This window comes from Octopus bimaculoides, chromosome 6 (assembly GCF_001194135.2).
Source record: "Octopus bimaculoides isolate UCB-OBI-ISO-001 chromosome 6, ASM119413v2, whole genome shotgun sequence".
Classification (NCBI taxonomy): domain Eukaryota; kingdom Metazoa; phylum Mollusca; class Cephalopoda; order Octopoda; family Octopodidae; genus Octopus; species Octopus bimaculoides.
This window is the reverse complement of record NC_068986.1, coordinates 72242220-72262077: the sequence shown is the minus strand read 5'-3', so window position 1 is coordinate 72262077 and position 19858 is coordinate 72242220. Positions and strand designations below refer to the sequence as shown.

The following is a 19858-nucleotide window of genomic DNA, read 5'->3' as shown; positions in this document are numbered from 1 at the left end:
AATAAGAACACACAGGTCAAAATTAACTTTTTTACTTCACAGGTTCTAGGATTTTATCACCTGCCTGTCGAGGCAAGGTATATTCGATGTAAGGGTAAATAAATATTTTCTTTACAACTTCAATCACTATCTTTCATCTTTACATAATGGAAATCAACGAAGAACCAATCCTTACAAACAGATTACGACGCCGACATCTCATTATTGTTTACTAATTAACCCAACTGTTACATGTTTATCAGAACGATACATTTTCGTTTCTTTACAATATTTTAGTATTAATAACAATTATTGTCGCCTTACGAACTTACGTTTACCTGGCGGAGGTAAAGAATACATACACCACCCGTTTTCAGTGTAACAAAAACTTTAACCCTAATCCTAAACCCTAACTCTAACCACCGAGTGTACGTATTCTTTACTTTCATCCGTTTACCTGGCTCCCTAGGGTACGGCATTATACACAAGGCAATTTTTGATACATTTGAAAATGGAAAAAAAAGAAGAAAAAAAGCGCCTCTTTTACACCGGCAAATGTAGTACTTAATTAGCCTGTTGTGTCCGGCAAATAATTTGAGGCCTTTAATTTTCAACTGTTTGGAAGATTAAGAGGGGTGAATTATAATACTTTTTAGGAATGACAATTTAAATGTTTTATTAACGAATCAAAACAAACTTAGCTATATATAATATTAAATTGTAATATTACCGGGAGACATTTGAATTGTAATATTGCAGTGGACAGCTGCCGGAAAAAAAGGCCCTTTGTTTAGTTGTACAAACAAATCATTCTATTGATGGCATAAAACAACGAGTTTTATGTATTTAATATAGTTTAAGCAGATAAAATAATTATCATAAAGAATTAGAGATAATTATCTATATGCCAATAAAAATAAACAATTCAGTTATTTGAACATTACATCTTTTGAATAATAGATTTGGCATTTATAATTGAACCGATAACTTCTTCCGGTAAATATGAGAAATGGAAACGCTGACAGAAATGTATGGCAACAGAATAGAAAAGAACTGCACTAAATACATTTATACCAATTCTTTAATGCTATAATAGAAGAATAAATATACATTTAATGCTACACAAGTCAAATTATATCAGTCTCATTTTATAAGAGTCATTGCCGACGAGGCAAAAAATTCAAAATACTAATTTTCACGAGTTTCTTAATTATTGTAATCATTTGTTGAGATATTTACAGTACTTTATCATTAGTCTAACGTTCTATAGAATTTTACTTACCAACACCAGGTTGTTTTCGGCAAAAAATTAAATCTGGATGATGTTTCGCCATGAGGGTGAAACTATGGATGAGTAACTCCAAAATAAGGAATTGTTTACGTAGCGGTAACGAAAAGAAGAAAAACTTAGGTAACAAAATTCATTCATTTAATATTTTGCCAAAGATCACCAATTTTTTACAAATAGTTTTAGATTATAAACTTTATTTCATCAATGATTACGATTTCTCTGCCCACATAATAAAGAGTATAATTAATTTAAAACAATTAGCATACTTCCTTCTCTTTTATTCATAACTATAATTATAAAAAAGATAAAATACATTTTAAATTGTTAACTCGTATACGTTTTTGATGTTAATTATTAACTCAATAAAATTCTGTAGGGTATATTTTACCAAACCAAAATAATGCTGTAATGTTAAATATTAAATAACTTTCAGGAAGTGTATTATTTTCAGATCACAGTTTTTGTAATAACATCTATACTAAACTTCCGGAATCTGAAATCTCAGAAAATGGAAAAAGCTAAAGGTAAACCAGATCCAGGAGAAAAGGAATCAGTGCCAAAATTCGATGAAAATGAGGAAGTCACATTTAGTTCTTTGGTAAGAGACATTTACGACTACTTGATTTTTATTTTCCAATACATTTCGTTTGAATTGAATGTAATATTAACATGTGTCGTAGTATCACCAATGCTTGTGTTCGAACACATGGTCTAAGCCGTATTGGAGAAAACAAACTAAAGAACACGCTTAAATATTTTCTCATAATATTTCCTTTTAATTAGAAACATTGATTCTAATTTTTTTTTATTAAATTAAATTCCTACATGATTCTTGTTTTATTTATTGTTAGACCTTTTGTCAATTAACTTGATTTGAGCGTTTTTCTTATGACATTTAATCATTGGGAAAGGCATAAATGTCACAACTTCCCTTTCATCTAATTTAAAGCCTCAAGTTATCTACGTATTAAAATTATTAGGCAGAAACGTTAGAGTGTCGGACAAAATGCTTAGCTACATTCTTTATCTTTACATTCTGAGTTGAAATGCCACCGAGGTCGGCTTCGCTTTTTATCCTTTCGGGATCAATAAAATAAGCACCGGTTGAGCTCTGGGGTCGGTGTGATTGACTTAACTTCTCACCCTTAAATTGCTGGACATGGGCCAAAATTTGAAACCATTATTATTGCACTAATCACTTATATTTATTTCCAGGGTGTCGTCGATGTATTATGTGAAGCATGTGAACTTCTGAAATGGAAGCATCCAACCAAAATACAAAAAGAAGCAATACCTGTTGCATTAAAAGGTAGTAATATTCATTTCTGTAATTCCTGTGATTTTGCTTTTAATTCCAGTTAGAATCTCTGTCCACCAACATAGCAATTTTTGCTTACTTTATTTATCAAAATTGTTGATGCGACAACCAGTATAAGTTAACTTAATGAAGCCAGTTTTTACAGAATGTGACATCTCCTTCAGAGAATTTTCCTGAGCAAAGATGGAAAGCTACTTAAATTTCACTTCAAACATAGAAGGTTATAAGGTCCAGAGAGGCTGGGAATTACCTGACACACTGCAAAAAAAAAAAAGTCTGTTGTGATAATCATAATCCTCACCTTGAAAGCTTGGCTCTGGAAAATTTCATTAAAAAATAAGCATTTAACAAAATCTGTGATGGGTGGGGAGGAAAGGTCTTTCAGAAAAGCCAAAATCTTTGCTCAGTCACTAAGGCACCATGTAAAAGACATTACTGTTGGTGCTGGTGTCACTTAAAAGACACCGGTGATGGTGCCACATAAAAAGCATCCAGTACACTCTGTAAAGTGGTTACATTAAGGACGTCCAGCTGTAGAAACCAAGTCAAAACAGGCCATGGAACCTTGTGCAGCCCCTGGCCTTGCCAACTCCTATCAGACTGTCCAACCCATGCCAGCATGGAAATGATGATTGTTTTCAGCCCCCACACCCCAATGATCACAGTTTGCACACCTAAAATGTATCTCCTCATGGAAATTTCATTAAAAGATGCTATTTTAAGAAAACTGCAGGGTAACAAAATCATTGTGAGGAAAGGAGTGGGGCCACATTTTTGTAGTTATGCCACTGGTGTTCATCATCGTTTTAACATCCACTTTACCATGCTTGTGTGTGTTAGACAGAATTTGTTGTAGCAGTTTTCCTATGGCCAGATTCCCTTCTTGACACTAACCCTCACCTTTTTGCAAGTAAGGTAATATTTCTTATTTTCCCTTAGCTGAACATCTTGTGATGGAAGACTAGAAACAAATGATACAACTTGTATGATGGTGATATTTTCTTACAACTATCACTCATGTGTCAAGACAAGAAGACACAAACATGCACATACACACAGTTTCCATCTATCAATCCACTTACCAGGCTTTGATTGGCATGGGGCTATAGTAAAAGGCATTTGCCAAAGCATGCTGAACATTTTTGTAAACAAGTAAATATATCATTTTGTAAAAAAAATTTAGTTTTGTTTTGTATTCAAAAGTAAATATTGATTTCTTTCTTTTGCTCAGGAAAGGATGTCATTGGTTTGGCAGAAACTGGATCAGGAAAAACTGGAGCATTTGCAATACCTATTCTTCAAGCTCTCTTGGAAAACCCCCAGCGTTTATTTGGTCTAATTCTCACTCCAACTCGAGAGTTAGCTTTCCAGATATCTGAACAAATTGAGGCTTTAGGAGCTGCTATTAGTATCAAATGTGGTAAGAGATGTTCTAAATACAGTTAGTAATTATTGAAAAAGTTAAACTTTGACATTAGCAAAGGTAGTTTCTTAAAATGTATTCCCTAACAGTGATTCTTTTTTTATAACAAGAAGTCATCAATATTTTTTTTCCTCCATCTTGTTTGAAATTTAAAAAATTTGTTTAGTGCAAAAGACCTAAGATGACATATACATAAGTTGTTACTCTGTATATTATTGAATAATCACAAACCTATTTGACTTTATGGCTGGGTTATTTTCATAATTAATGTGGGTTTTACTAAAAACTTTTGGACTTCTGATTCATATTGATTTGTTTTTTTTTTCACAAAAGTTCATGACCTCAGATTTATAGGGAAAGTAAAAAATGAAGTTATAATGTTCATATCTTTCTCAAATATATTACAGTATCACAGGTTGAATGAAATAGTATTTAATGTTGTCTTTTTACAAATTAAGTTGTCACTTGGTTTAATCCCATCATTTGATCCTTGGGTACCTTTAGTGAAGTTTACTCTATTGCAACATTCATGTCTGATATCTCCTCTTACTAGTAACAGAGGCCCTGAAAAAAAACACAGGTACTACATTCCTTCTGACTAAGTGATAGAAATCTTTTGTGGAATTTAATCCCTTCGTTATATTATTTCTTCTGAAATATACTGCCTTTGTTTTAATTCATTTTGAAAATAAATAATGAGGAATTTTATAAAATTATTTAGTCGTTATGAAGCTGGTGTTTGGAATATAAATTAACAGGAAAGTTTGAAAGAAAGTTTTAGTTTCGATCACTTTCAAACAGGAAGTCTGTATCATAGAGCTAGGGGCAGCCTCAAGCAGGTTGGTATCAAAGGGTTAGTCACAGGTTGCACACTACTGTTCACTTCTTATTTTGCAGTATTTGTTGGTGCTGAATACTTTTATTTAATATTTGTAAAATTAATCGACTTTGGAATGACATCATCATCATTATTTAATGTGTTTTCCATACTGGCATGCATTGGACAGTTTGACCAGAGCTAACAAGCTGGGAAGCTGCACCAGGTTCCAGTCTGATTTGGCTTGGTCCCCATGGCTGGATGCCCTTTCTAATGCCAACCACTTTACAGTGTGCTGGGTGCTTTTAACATGCCACTGGCATGAGTGCTTTTACATGTCACCAACATGAGCTCTTTTACGTGCTACTGGCATGAGTGCTTTTTATGTGGCACTGGCACAGGACTCTTGCAGGCCAATCTTCTTCACCAGGGGATGCAGCTTTAACACTTCTGCTGTGGAGGACAGGTCTTCTTGAGTATAACATGCTACTGCAAACTAACTATCCAAACAAGTCATAAGCAAATAGTCAAGTGTCTTTAACCCAGCATGACATAATGGATCAAGAACTGTAAAACAAATAGCAAAGTTTAATCTGATAAATTGCTCTTCTTGCATCAACTCCTTTACAACTGATCATAACCTCATTTATCACTATTGCTAAAACTAGTTTACCAGCAGTCCCTTAACTAAAATAGATTAATATTTTTAGACATGAAAACATGTATTTCAACTCGTGTAAAAAAAAAAAAAAACCCAATTAATTGATAATACCTGTGCAATATCACAATGATTCGAGAAAGTTACCTGCAGATCTGCTTGTGCCATTGTGTAGTGTGAGGAAAATTTCAAATCAATAAATTTGATGTAATGAAGGGAAGAAAATGTTAGCTAAATGACTAGTATCATTTTAATCTGATTTTAGCAAGTATGATTGATAACTCCAGACTTTGTATCTTCTGTTGATTCTTCAATGTTTCCTTGTACTTCATTTGTTAGCTTGTTGAAAAGCTAAAGCTAAAATTTTTGCTGTCTTTTCAGCTGTGATTGTTGGAGGTGTTGATATGATGACTCAAGCATTAGTTCTGGCCAAAAAGCCTCATATAGTTATTGGTAAGTAGTTTTTCTGCTATTTTCAAACTGAATTACTGAAAGTTTTAAAGGCTACTGTAAGGTCTCTTTCAGAAAGATGGACTTGGAATGGTTAAAGTACACTTTTCAACCTTACAACAAGAGACTTCTTAAATACACAAAAACACTTCTATTTTGGTTACCATCCTATTAACCTGTAAGAAAGCGAAATAAACTCTTATAGAATGGTTCTTATCTTACCAGCCTTGTATGATGAAAGGCATTGTCAGTACTGGTAAAAGATTTAACATAATGAGACAGCCAAACAGAGACATTTTATCTTCACTCAACCAATTCTGTTATCCTACCACTCCCAAATAGAAATAATTGTTTCAAATATTGGCAGAAGGTCAGTGGGAGAGGGTTAGTCAATTACACTGATATCAATGCTTGTCTGGTACTTATTTTAACTGACCCTCAAAAAATGAAAATCAAAGTTGGCCTTGGCAGCATTTGAATTCAGGATCTAAAAAGCTGGAAGAAAAACCACTAAGCATTTTGTCTAGCATAGTAAGGTTCCTACTAGCTTACTGCCTTGGGGCAGATGTGGGATGAAGTGGTGAGAAAGGATCTTCAGATGTTGGACTTCACAGAGGAGACAACAAAGGACTGAAACTTCTGGCAGTTTCCTGTGCTTAAGACACTTTTTATTCAAAGTTTTTTAATGGACACTGACAAATAAAAGCAAAAACTATTCTCTTATTGAATAAATAGTATATTCATATAAGTATGACTGTTATACTTACAAGCATATTTCTTCATTTAGTGAACTTAATTCTTGTCATATACAATTTCAGACTTCAATATTTGTTACTGTTTAAAATTAAGTTTAACATCTTCAGTTGGGTTACTTAATATCCAATTATTATTTTTTAATAGTGTCCGTTGTCATGTGGATATTAGGCTTGATTCAGTTTTTAAAATTTCAGTGAGTTTGCTCTACCTGAATTTGTATCATGAATCAGTGGATAGTATTCATTGATCCAGCAGAACTGTAAATGAAACTAGAGTAGCTAACAGCAGAATCCATTATGAAATGAAGAAGACCATGTGCTTCAAGGGATAGGTGGAAGTCACAGAAGAGATGTATTTACTTTGATGCTATAATTAGAAATAGAGGAGTGTCAGTGATTGTATATTGATTATGGTCGAGAGCTGGAATAAATTTTTAAAAACTTACCTCCACTAGCAACAAAGAATTTCACGATATGAAAAATTCAAACTATGATCACTGTGTTTTAAGATGGTATTGTATGTTATTGAAATATCTGTGAGGATCGGATCAGAACAAACATCTGTTAGATGTGCAAGCTGTTCAAGAAGGCTATTGAGCTTCATCAGCATTTTTTAATGCTAGCCAATAGTTGTTTTGAATTTCATCCTTTCAAAGTCAATAAAATAATGCCAGTAAGATGGTAAGTTCAATTCATCTATTATATTCCCTTCATTGATGTGTGGACTCACAAATCTTTATTGTGACATTACTGACATAGTTTGCCATTGCCTTCCTCCAAGATTCAGTGTCTCCTACAAGAGTAATTCAACTATATTCTATTCAGTGGGCTTCCACATAATTTCTGTTTACCAAACTCCACCCGAAAGGCACTGATAAGTTTAAAGTTATAGAATAGAAAATATCCTCATTCAAAATTCTGCACAACCGATTTTTTTTATTGTTGATTTGTTTTATTTTCAGCTACACCTGGGCGTTTAGTTGACCATTTTGAAAACACAAAAGGTTTCAATATGAAAGCTTTGAAACATTTGGTAAGTATAAAAGTAATTTTTATATTGCTGTATAAAACTTTGTGGTAACTTTCTCTGCTGTATATACCTCTCGTTGAAGTAGTTGTATGCTGTCAGCTTAATGTGACAGTCCCCTGAAGGGAATAATACTACTGTTGGTTAGACCTAGGAAGCTGTACCACTTCTTGTCGGCCTTGACACATTTTCTGTGTCCTTATGTTTACAAGGGGGAGACAAGCACCCCCCCCCCCAGCTAAGCCTGCATCCAGAGACATGTTTCTGAGTCTTTGCTTGTTATTATATGTTTACAAGAGCTTGACAGGCATCTTCGACTAGCAGGTCATGCTACTCCAGACTGATGACGAGCAAGGACTTAGAAACCTGTCTCTGGATGCAGGCTTAGCTGGGTGGGGCTGCTTGTCTCTCCCTTGTAAACATAAGGACACAGGAAATGTGTCACGGCCAACAGGAAGCGGTGCAGCTTCCTAGGTCTAACCAACAGTAGTATTATTCCCTTCAGAGGACTGTCACATTAAGTTGACAGCATACAACTACTTCATCGTATCACTACTGCATAAATCTCTCTGAGAGATTTAAAAATGTATTATTTCCAAAACTGATTAGTTGTAAATTATTTTCTGTTTGCGAAGAATGAGCTTATTCCTTGGGATGCAGTTTTAACAATTAGGATAATAGTGTGAAGGGTTGCAGTGCAATAGTTATGTCAACACCAAGACAATGTATCTTTGACAAAAATGCATAACTTTTCTCACTCCAAACCAAGTAGTAGCAACAACAAATGCTCTACCCTACTCTTCACCTTATACATGATTGTATATATGTGGTTGTTTTTATGTATAAGTATGTAAATAGTGTCTGTGTATAATTTTTTTATGTATGTGAGGTTATTTATATTTCTGTAGCAAGAAAAGCTAGATACCAGCTATGCTTAACCAGAGGATAAGGCAAAAGTGAAAAGTTGTTAATGTTCTAAGACATAAATTACTGAAGCACAAGGTTTTCCAGATATCAAAGCAGAATGATTGGGAGAAGTGTATCCATAGTACTGTTGCCCTTTATTAATACTGTAAAGAAAGAAATGTGGACTTGCTATTACCAAAGAAGGAGGGCCTATCTCAAATAGATCCTACAAAGGGGCTATCCATTGAAGTTGATTGCAGTATGGTAGGCAGGGTGATGAAGAATATGAAGGTAGGAAAAGATTCAAAGATCAACTTAAGGATTAAGAAGGCTTTGGTTGCATCTGGGACACTGGAGAAATGAAGAACTTGAAACTAGCTTTGCTTCTGTGATGCTTGCATTATCACAGTCATCAGACACATGTACTCTATATCAATGATTCTTAAAGATATCTACATAAAGCATCAGTTGGAAATCTTTTACAGCTGACACATAAATGTTTGAAAAGGCAGATTGTCTCTATATAGCTCACCTCATCAAATACTATATGTGATGGGTTGGTCATGCCATCTGTTTTGATTTCAGGCTTTTAAAGTAATTAGTACGTGGAGAGAATTAGTTCCTGGTATGAAAAGATTTCATCAGATTACAAAAAACAAAAACATCTGCTTGAGTCCTTGAACATCAACATTGTTCATTGAAAAGATCTCACTCTGAACGGAAGCAAATGGCAGTCTATATCTAGGAACTGCAGTTTGAGAAAATTCGATTTACCCAGGATATTGAATTTGTTGAGTTTGTTCCTTAAACTTTGAAATGTCTTTTTATGTAAACATTGAAGTAAACTATTTACTACAGAAGTTTTATTTAGATATACCTTCTCATGTCTTTTAATATGAACATTTCATTTAGGTTATGGATGAAGCAGACAGAATTCTTAACATGGATTTTACAGATGACGTAAGTTTATTTATTTTTTATTGATACAAAGTTTGTGGTGAAAGTTGGTGTGCATCAGGGATCTGTGTTGTCATCATTGTTGTTTGCAATAGTGGTTGATGTGCAAGAGAGGGACTGCTAATGGAGATACAGTATGCAGATGACCTTGTTCTGATGAGTGAAACGATGGAGGGATTGAGGGAGAAGTTTTGGAAATGGAAGGAGGTGTTTGAAAGCAAGGGTTTGAAGGTAAACCTCGGGAAGACAAGGGTGATGGTGAGTGGGGTGGAAGAAGTGTTTGTGAGTAAGGTGGATCCATGTGGTGTATGTGGGAGGAGGGTAATGGCAAATGCAGTGTTGTGTACGATATATGAGAAAAGGATTCATGGTAGATGTATGAAAATGAAGAAGGTGGCCCCAAAACTGATAAGAGAGTCTGTTTGTGGAAGATGTGAGAAAGGAGCTGGAGGGCTGGCAAAGTCATGGAAACACTATGTAATGAGGAGGAGACTGAGAGGGTTTTGTTATTTGGGAGGTAGGGTGGATGTGAAGCAGCTATAACAGCAAGTGCGAGACTTGGCTGGGTGAAGTTCAGGGAATGTGGAGGGTTGTTATATGGGAAAAGGTTCTCATTGAAGACGAAAGGAAAGGTCTATAGGAGTTGTGTGAGAGCTGTAATGCTGAATGGGAGTGAGACATGGTGTTTGAGGAAGAGAGATGGCAATTTTGAGAAGGACTGAGAGAGCAATGGTGAGAGAAATGCGTGGCCTGAGGCTGTTTGATAAGAGGACTGAGGACTTGATGGGCATGCTAGGGTTGGAGGAATCAGTGGAACAGCTGGTAAGGGCAAATGGAGTGCAGTGGTATGGGCATGTGTTGAGGAGGGATGAGAAGCATGTTCTGAAGAGGGTGCTAGAGTTTGAGGTAAATGGACAGCGAAAGCAAGGTAGACTGAGGAAAATGTGGAGAAGATTGGGAGAGTTGACTTGAGAAGGGAGGACGGCCAAAACTGGTAAAGATGGTGTGAGAGCGGTTGCTATGGCATTGAGGTAGATCCGGCCACTCCCATTAACGGGGACAAAACCTGGATTCAAAATGATGGATGGATGTAATGCATAAAAAAAAATGAACCAATTAAGATGGTACATGTAATGAAACGAAAAAATTATTAGCATTAATGCTCATTTTTGTGGCTGAATGCAAATTCAGGAAGGTACTTCATAAAAATTGTCAATGAAATTGTAATTTTCTTAGGTTGACTATGTATTGCAATAATATCAATGATAAACTTATGAATACTTGAAATAGTCAAAAGAAGTCCACAAAGTCTTCTTTAAAATAAGCTCAACTCCTTTATTACCATTTTCTATGAGTAAGAACCAAATTAAATAAATATTTGCTACAACTAACCATGAAATACTTCTTTTATCAGATTGACAAAATATTGCAAGCTCTTCCTCGGGATCGAAAAACTTATCTTTACTCTGCAACAATGACCAAAAAGGTAAAACAAAAAGAAAAAAAGAAAAATTTTATTTGTTTGATATTATTTTCTTTAATTATATATAATTATGTTGAGTAATTTCCAGTTTGGTTAAATCTTACCACTGTTTAATTAATTAGAACATTAAAAGAATATATTTAAGTAATTAGAATTTGTTATATGCAATGGTTTTATCCTGAGATAGTATCTCTTTTAGATATACAGTGATAAATAACTTAGAAATGTATGAGTTCAGCAGCAGTGGTGGCACTGCTAGATATTCATTTCTGCTTCTTTGAACTTTGTCAATAACCAGTATCCACTGGCAGCTGCCTGCCAAAATAAAATCTGTCATTAATGATACAGTAAAACAATGACTGAAAAAAAATCATTGGGCTGAATAAAAGTTTGTTATATGCAACTGCAGTTAATTAGGTTTTCCCTTATGTATCACAGATTAATACAAATATGATAAACAAATACTATTTTAAGCAATGTGCTGCAGTTTAGTTGCTAGACTCATAGAATTAGAAAAAAAAGAAGGCCTTTTCAGTTTGCACTTAGTGCTTCATTTAGGTCAGCAATTTGCGAAACAGAAGATTATTTTTCCCAGGGTTAACATTGTTTTTAGAATTATCTCCATTCAGGAAATTAATGTATTAATGTAAATAGGTGCAGGCATGACTGTGCAGTTAAGAAGCTCACTTTCCAGTCACATGGTTTTGGGTTGATGGAACTCATATTCATAAACAACATGAATTTTTTATCTCTCCGTAGGTTCACAAAACTTGATTTACAAGAGAAAACTCACAATATAATCAGACACCATGAATTGCATTTCGAAAAGTGATGATGTAACTCTTCAATGTTGTAAAACAAAGAATTGTCAGGATAAAACATTAGAGTTAACAACTGTCAAACTTGGTGCATAAGAAAATTGGACATTTCATTCTTCATGACCTGATATTATAGCATTGGGCTGACAAAGCCTTGTGAGTGGATTTAGTAGATGGTAACTGAAAGAAACAAGTTGAATACATATATATATATACATGTGTCTGTGTTTGTCCCCATCATCACTTGACAATTGGTGTTGGTGTCCCCTTAACTTGGCAGTTCAATAAAATAAGTATCAGCTTTAAAAAAAAAGAAGTACTGGGGTCAATAAGTTAAACTGAAATTCTTCAAGGTAGTGCACCATTATGGCCACAGTCTAATGATTGAAACAAGTAAAAGATAAATGAAATATATATTGGGTCATCCCATAAATAATGTGGTTTTTTTATACTACGTTTATTTTTCAAAATTAAGATAAACAAAGTTCTTTTTAAATCTAAAATATATTCTCCTTCATATTCTACAATGCTCTTCCATCTATCTGGTAGACTTGCAAGGCCCTTCTTCCAAAATTCACTTGACCATGATGAAAATTACTCCTCCAGTACAGTTCTGACCTCATCTACAGAATTCATATTTTTTCTATCCAAACGGTTTTGAAGACTGTGAAATATATGATAATCATATGGGGCAATGTCTGGCAAATATAGTGGGGGAGATCATTTCCCATTCAACCTGCTCTAGCTTTTGGAATATCCTTGCTGTATATGGCCGAGCATTATCCTGATGGAAGAACACCTTTGGTCGTTTTCCTTCTAGCACTGACTTGAATGACCAAATTCAAGATTCTCTGCTAGTTCTTCAACAGTTATGATGGGATTTTCTTCCACCAGGGTTTGCAGGACATTTTTGTCGAGCTCTATAGATCTTCCAAGGCGAGGCTCATCTTCTAGGCTGTAGTTGCTGGCTTGAAATTTCTGGAACCATCATGGATACTAGCTTATGCTTATTGTTCGATCTCCATATATTAATTACATTAATATTCCTCGCACTTTTCGTTGCGTTGTTGCCTTTATTGAACTCATAAAGCAAAATATGCCGAATATGCTCCTTTGTCACTTCCATTATAGCTTTGAAAAAATAACTGTTAAAATCGAACTGTACTCTTCAAAACTTGTAAGAATAAGGAAAAGGTAAAATTACTACCTGCTTTTATAGCAAGTTGATGCAGGTAGTTTACCCTGTCCCCCTCTGACTTTTAGTTCGTACAATTTATGGGATATATGTGTGTGTGTGTGTGTGTGTATGTATGTATTTAAATGTGTGTGTGTGTGTGAGTAAGTTCATATTTCCCTTAGCTTTACGTGTGTTTCAAGTGTCTTTTCTTGAATTTTCACATTGACTTTTCTTTGTTTCAGGTTGCTAAACTTCAACGGGCATCTTTGAAAAATCCAGTGCGACTGGAAGTCTCAACCAAATATACAACAGTAGACAAACTCCAGCAATTCTATTTATTCATTCCAGCTAGATTTAAGGTACTTTTAAATTCACTCTCTTGATTTTACCCACCCACCCTTTCCAATCCTCTGCTCTTTTTCTCTGTTATATTCACATCTTCTACCTTGAGGGTATGCCCCCAACACTACACCACCACCATATTTTCTCTCTTTCTAGCTTGGGTAGCCATGTATCTCCTCTACTGGAAAACATCAGTTCCTTTTCCACTATCATACTTTAATCTCTTAACATCTGGCAAAAGCTATCTCCTTCAATATTACGTCCTTACTCAGAGGAGTTATTCTTGTCTTGCAAGTCAAAAGGACCTCACTAGTGCTGATGCCATAAAAAAAATCATCTAGTGCACACTGTAAAGTGTCTGGCATTAGGAAGGGCATCCACCCATAGAAATCATGCAAAAGCTAACGTTGGAACTTGCCACAGTCCTGCAGTTTGTCATCCTGTCAAACTATCCAACTCCACTCAGCATGGATGATGAATGTTAAATGATCATGATGAGGATGGTGAAGATATCATCTAAATCAAATGCGTGAATTAAAAAATCAGAAATACCGAGTGAGGTACTGATTTTTGGAAAGTCAACTTGTTTTGCTGAAATTAGACAGAATAATAATGGCTTGCTGTTTATAACGCCAATATTATTGTTTAGTTGACAAAATATCTGATTATTTACTAAGCTATATTTGAAATTTATTGAAATTAAGCTTAGCCATATCAATGTTCTATTGATTAACAATAGTGGAGTTACAGCAGGGAGAGAAATCTAAGAATGATTAAATCAATGCTCTTATAGTCAATATTTGTACGCTGTTCTTGTATTAAAAAAAAAAAGTAAAAATGTTGGTTTCCTTTATAATCATACATGATAACCAGATAGATTTAATAACTGTTTACATAAACCAAAGAGGATTCTACATGGTCATTCAACCTGCTAGAAATATCAGCCATTTCCTCATACATACTGTAAGGTTTTAAAAAAGGAGACATGCATCTAGGATAATGTAATGCCTCTTCTTGATTAGTACTGACCTAGGGCTAGACAACAACATCCTACATAATAATATATTTGTTATTTTAATGATTATCTCATTTCTTCAAATTTATATTAGTTTTGTTAAAAAAAAGAGCTTTCTTGCCTGCTGTTGATTATTCTTCAAAATATATATTTATTGCAGTGGAGACGCAATGGCCCAGTGGTTAGGGCAGCGGACTTGCGGTCATAGGATCGCGGTTTCGATTCCCAGACCGGGCATTGTGAGTGTTTATTGAGCGAAAACACCTAAAGCTCCACGAGGCTCCGGCAGGGTATGGTGGCGAACCCTGCTGTACTCTTTTACCACAACTTTCTCTCACTCTTACTTCCTGTTTCAGTTGTGCCTGTAATTCAAAGGGTTAGCCTTGTCACACTGTGTCATGCTGAATATCCCCGAGAACTACGTTAAGGGTACACATGTCTGTGGAGTGCTCAGCCACTTGCACGTTAATTTCACGAGCAGGCTGTTCCATTGATCGGTTCAACTGGAACCCTCGACGTCGTAAGCGACGGAGTGCCAACAACAACAATATTTATTGCAAGCTGAATCTAATAATGCTGTGGACTAAGTCTTTAATAGTTTGTTCAACTAGATTTTAAAGACTTATGCTTAAAGCTTCTCCTGACTTCTTAACCAAATGAATTATCACACAAGCTAATTTCATTTTAAAAGAATTCAAAATTTTGTTTAAATTTTTCTCTAATGTTTCTTCATTCATTTAAAAATCTTTTCCAGGATGTTTACCTCACTTTTGTATTGAATGAACAATCAGGGAAGTCTTGTATCATTTTCTGTAATACCTGTTCTAGTACTCAACGTATTGCTCTGATGTTACGTAACCTTGGCATAAGTGCAATTCCTTTACATGGTCAACTTTCACAGGTGGGTTAAATTTTAACAATTATAATACCTTTATAACAGTGGCTAAGAAAAACTTAAATTATCCAACTTAAATGTTCTTTCATGCTAGTAAAGTTTTAGTTATTTTGATTTCAGTTTTTGGTCTTATTTGTAAGACTTCCTACTACAAATGAAATAATTTTCATTTAGAGTATCCTTTTAAGACTACAGGTTAGGCATAGCTGTGTTAAGAAGTTAATTTTGCAACTAGAAGGTTTTGAGTTCAATCCCACAGTGTGGTTCCTTCGTCAAATGTTTTCTTCCATAACTCTGGATTGACTTTGGTACTGACTGAAATTTCAGTAGACAGGAATTATGTGAGCCTGTTGGTTGGTTTGTTTCTGTTTTTAGGTGTTACACTTAAACTGTCATTTGGTTTAAAAACACTAGTTAGCCCTTAAATGCCTTTAGTGGAGTCCCACTGTTGCAAGTATTCATGATAAATTTCCAGTCAGGAATAATTTCCTCTTACAAGTCTCAGAGTCCCTGAAAAGTGTCATGAGCACTGTTCTTCCTCTTTTCACCAACCCATTAAAAAAAATTTATACAATATTATTCTGATTATAAACTTTCATGTGGAAAAGGTTGGAAAAAGCATCCAATTAGTAGACTGAGTTTATTAATATTCAAAATTGTTGTCTTTTATATACTTTCTATTAACATTTTAAGGTTTTAACTTTAATCTTTTTTAATTATTGATAATTTTTATATGCATTTTGCTTTTTTAAAAATATATTTTGATTTTCTTAACCAAAGGAAAAGAGACTTGGATCACTCAACAAATTTCGCAGCAAGTCTAATTCTGTTCTGCTTGCAACTGATGTTGCTAGTAGGTATGTTGCAATCAACTTTTCTTTCTACAGTATAAATATTTTTTCATATACATTTTTCCATGCATGCATTGATTGATTGATAAAGGTGAAATAACCAAATGAATATTTTGAATGATGCCTCTAATTATAAATTTATATTTTATTGAAAGTGTTTCATCCTAGAGTTAATTACTTACACCTAGACCTTTAGTTTTCTTCTAGCTGGTGAATCAATCTTAGGCTTTCTATAATTGTCTAGTATCTTATACAGGAGGAAGTTTACCTTCAGCTTTTTTAATGTTACAATAAGTAGAGTTAATCACTGGCTCTATGAACCTCCAGAGCTCATGGAACAATGAGCTTTTCTTTCATTTTGATATGATTTAGATTCTACAACAAATTCAATCATTTTTATTAAATTGTTTGTTAGGACAAATGTTTTCTAGAGTAGTTTCAGTGTGCCCTCCTCAAATGAACCTGAGATGAAGGTAACTGAACAAATGTTTAAAAGGCTCAACACCCCATATATGCCAAGCTTTTCTCTTCTTATCCATGTTCTTTTATGCTGTGTACAGTTGTGTAGCACTCCACACATATTCCACCAAGTTTGATTCATTTTGTTTGGGTTTCTCCAGAGATTTTGATGATCATTTTACTTGAAAGGAGCAAGTTGAGCTTATTTGATGCTTACTTTGCTGAAGTCAGTTCAGCAATTTGATACATTTTTGTTTTAAGCTAACCCTTCAGATAACAAATGTGTAGGCTATTTGATTTTCTGTTGGATTGACTGAAACAACCAACACTGAAATTGTTTTCTTTAATTTGCAACCTTTGAGTAAAATCAAGTTTTGCAGTTTAAATTCTCAGCTTTTGCTTATTTTATAAAATCTGTATTCTTTTTATAATTAATTTTTACCTGTTGGCATTTAGTGAAATTTAAATTCTGTAAAGGTTAAAATTATTAATATTTTTTAACCCTTTAGCATAGCCTCTCACACCTACTCTTAATGTCATTCTAAAAATAAGCAACCTCATTATCGGTTCCTATTAATTTACTCTCTTAAAAACGTATGAGCTACTGTATTTTTAGTGAAAATATATTGTAATTAACTTTTCTCTTTCCTTCTCTTTGTTAGAATTGAATTGGTAGCAGGATAAAAAATAAAATATCTAACTTTTATAATGTAAACTAAATATGTATGTAATCTTTGGCAAATATACTTTTTTAATGAACATTACTATAATCATGCAATAGATGAGTGTTATTTTTCTTTTCTGATGCGTCATCTCCTTAGGTTAAATAAAACTTCTGTTTTCCTTTAGTTGGGAAATATGAGTTTCACCAAGATGACTCTTTAGTATAATGATGATGGTAGATAAAGCACCAGTTTTTCTAAGTCATGTCAAATTTTTATGTAGCTTTGACTGACAAATTCCCTACACTTGCTGTTTTTGTTTATTTCTTCATCTTCAACACATTTATATAATTAATATCCTGAAGTCTACATAAACAGTTCTGCTAAACCCCTATAACCCAATCCAAATTAGAAATATGAGAACCAATAATGCTAAATGTAAGTAATCCATTCTTTCCTACATTGATAATAGAAATAAGCATGTATTCTTTTGTATTTGCCAGAGGTCTTGACATTCCCCATGTGGACATAGTAATTAATTTTGATATCCCAATGCGTTCTAAAGATTATATTCACCGTGTTGGACGAACTGCTCGAGCTGGACGATCAGGCAAATCCATAACTTTTGTAACACAGTGAGTATTTCTAATGTATGATTCAATGAATATGAAAATATACTGTAAGAAAGATAATAAAATTTGTATAACTCAAGTGTAATAATAACAATAATAATAATATTAAAATTAGATCGTCTAATTTATATTACTTCTTTTGTTAGACTAGAAGTTCTTTACCTATAATAAAACAATGATTACTGTCATAAAATATTGACAGTCATGGTCACAACTGTCAGTCAAATAGATTTGAATATTTTGTAAAATGTAGCTCCCCCCACAACAAAAACTTGCTCTGCCCCATCCTCTTCTCTCAATCCTTAGCCCTCACCTGTTAGCATGAAGCCTCTCTCCTCAAGTTTTGTAGGCTTGCAAGCTGCATAATCATCTCACTAGTGTTGGTGGCTCAAGAAAGCACCCAATACTCACTGTAAAGTGGGTGGTATTAGAAAGGGTATCCATAGGAAGCATGCCAAAGCAGACATTGGAGCATGATGCAATCCTTGGACCCATCAGATCCTGCAAAAACCACCCAACCATGACTTCTGAGGACATGGACTTTAAATCATGAAGATGGTGATGATGTTTTAGAGATAAAATCGATCAAAGATATGGTTTGACAGAAGCTGGTAGGTGGAGAACTGGAGCCTGATGCAGCTCTCTAGCTTGCCAGCATGGAAAACAAATGTTAAATGATGATGAATCTAGACATAAAGTTATAGTGATTATTTCTAGTGCCATGTAAAAAAAAGTAAGTGTATTTCAAGTTTAAAAATCATGAAATAATGAATAAGCTTATTTTTTAATATTTGGTATGCTCAAAGAATTTTATGCTTTGTAACAAGTATTGTAGAAATATCTTCAAAGTTGTTATTTCCTCAGTTAAAGCAACCCTAAAATTTATGGCAAGTAGCTCCTGGCCTGGTATTCTTATTGAATTTAGTCTGAACCGTAGGAGATTAGAAATCATAATCTGGATTTTGTCATAGTTGTCAACCACTGTAAAATTTCATTGATTCAACAGAAGTACAATTACTTTGTCATTTTAGATATGATGTGGAACTATACCAGAGAATTGAACATTTGATTGGAAAGAAACTTCCATTATTTAAAGTTGAAGAAGAGGAAGTAATGTTATTGACTGAGCGGGTTTCAGAAGCACAACGTTTAGCAAAGCTAGTGAGTATACTTACAATCATTAACACTACTTGGTTCTATAGAACATCATTTGTAATACTTATAAGTGTAACTAAGAGATTGGATTGAACAAATATACTTTGTTGCATTATACTACAATTGTTTCCTCTTCACTTTACCAGCAGATACTTTTTTTGCATTTATATGTGTTTATAAAGCAAACTACAAGGTTTATACCCAATTGAAAATATATACACACACACATATTTTTTTATACCAACCTAGGATGTATATTCTGTATAATTCAGCAAGATGCAGTTGCAGAAGCTAATCATCTCACCAGTTAGATTTTTTTTTGAACAGATTGAAATTAGTGGTAAACATAAGTATATAGTCTGAGATGTGAAAGAACCGTTTTATTTATATAAAAATAAACAAAAACTATTAAATTCAACTTTCATCTGTTTCTTGAATATCAAAATTTTCATCACCTCACTGCAAATTGGTGACTGACACAATTCTTTTAACACAAATAAATAAATAAATAAAAAAATTTACACCTTTTTTTAATGGCTAAAATAGGTCATCTATGATGTAATTTGATAATTATGTAGGGTTTTATTTTATATGGTCATATATTATAGAGACAAAAATAATTTTTTCCCAAATTATTCCAGGAACTGTCAGAAAGTTTTAATAAGAAACGAAAACATAAAGATGATGAAGAAGTAGAAGCATATTCTGGACCAAAAAAGAAGTTTAAGAAGAAGAAAAAACATTAACTGTAGTATGTTGAAAATAAAAACTTCATGTTTTGTATCATC

At 33.9% G+C, this 19858-nt stretch overlaps 2 protein-coding genes across 4 annotated transcripts in view; one reads left to right on the top strand and one right to left on the bottom strand.

Annotated features, from left to right (window-relative positions):
• The window catches only part of LOC106873513 (PHD finger-like domain-containing protein 5A), a 10402-nt gene extending 9050 nt beyond the window's left edge, over window positions 1–1352 (bottom strand). The window contains exon 1 of one of the 3 annotated variants that reach the window (XM_014920901.2): window positions 1262–1352. In XM_014920901.2, coding sequence (XP_014776387.1) covers window positions 1262–1313 — 52 coding nt within the window. In that variant the 5' untranslated portion in view covers window positions 1314–1352. Of the gene's footprint in view, window positions 1–709; window positions 808–1261 lie in introns of those variants that run through there. The other 2 variants (XM_052968863.1, XM_014920919.2) reach the window with 2 other exon arrangements.
• LOC106873502 (probable ATP-dependent RNA helicase DDX47) lies at window positions 1260–19858 on the top strand. Its single transcript, XM_014920891.2, has 14 exons — window positions 1260–1390; window positions 1722–1868; window positions 2486–2579; window positions 3820–4008; window positions 5868–5939; window positions 7654–7724; window positions 9537–9584; window positions 10996–11067; window positions 13302–13418; window positions 15171–15317; window positions 16092–16168; window positions 17787–17918; window positions 18947–19076; window positions 19712–19858. Exons 2-14 carry the CDS (start codon window positions 1779–1781, stop codon window positions 19814–19816), a joined length of 1344 nt encoding a protein of 447 aa, XP_014776377.1. The 5' UTR covers window positions 1260–1390; window positions 1722–1778; the 3' UTR covers window positions 19817–19858.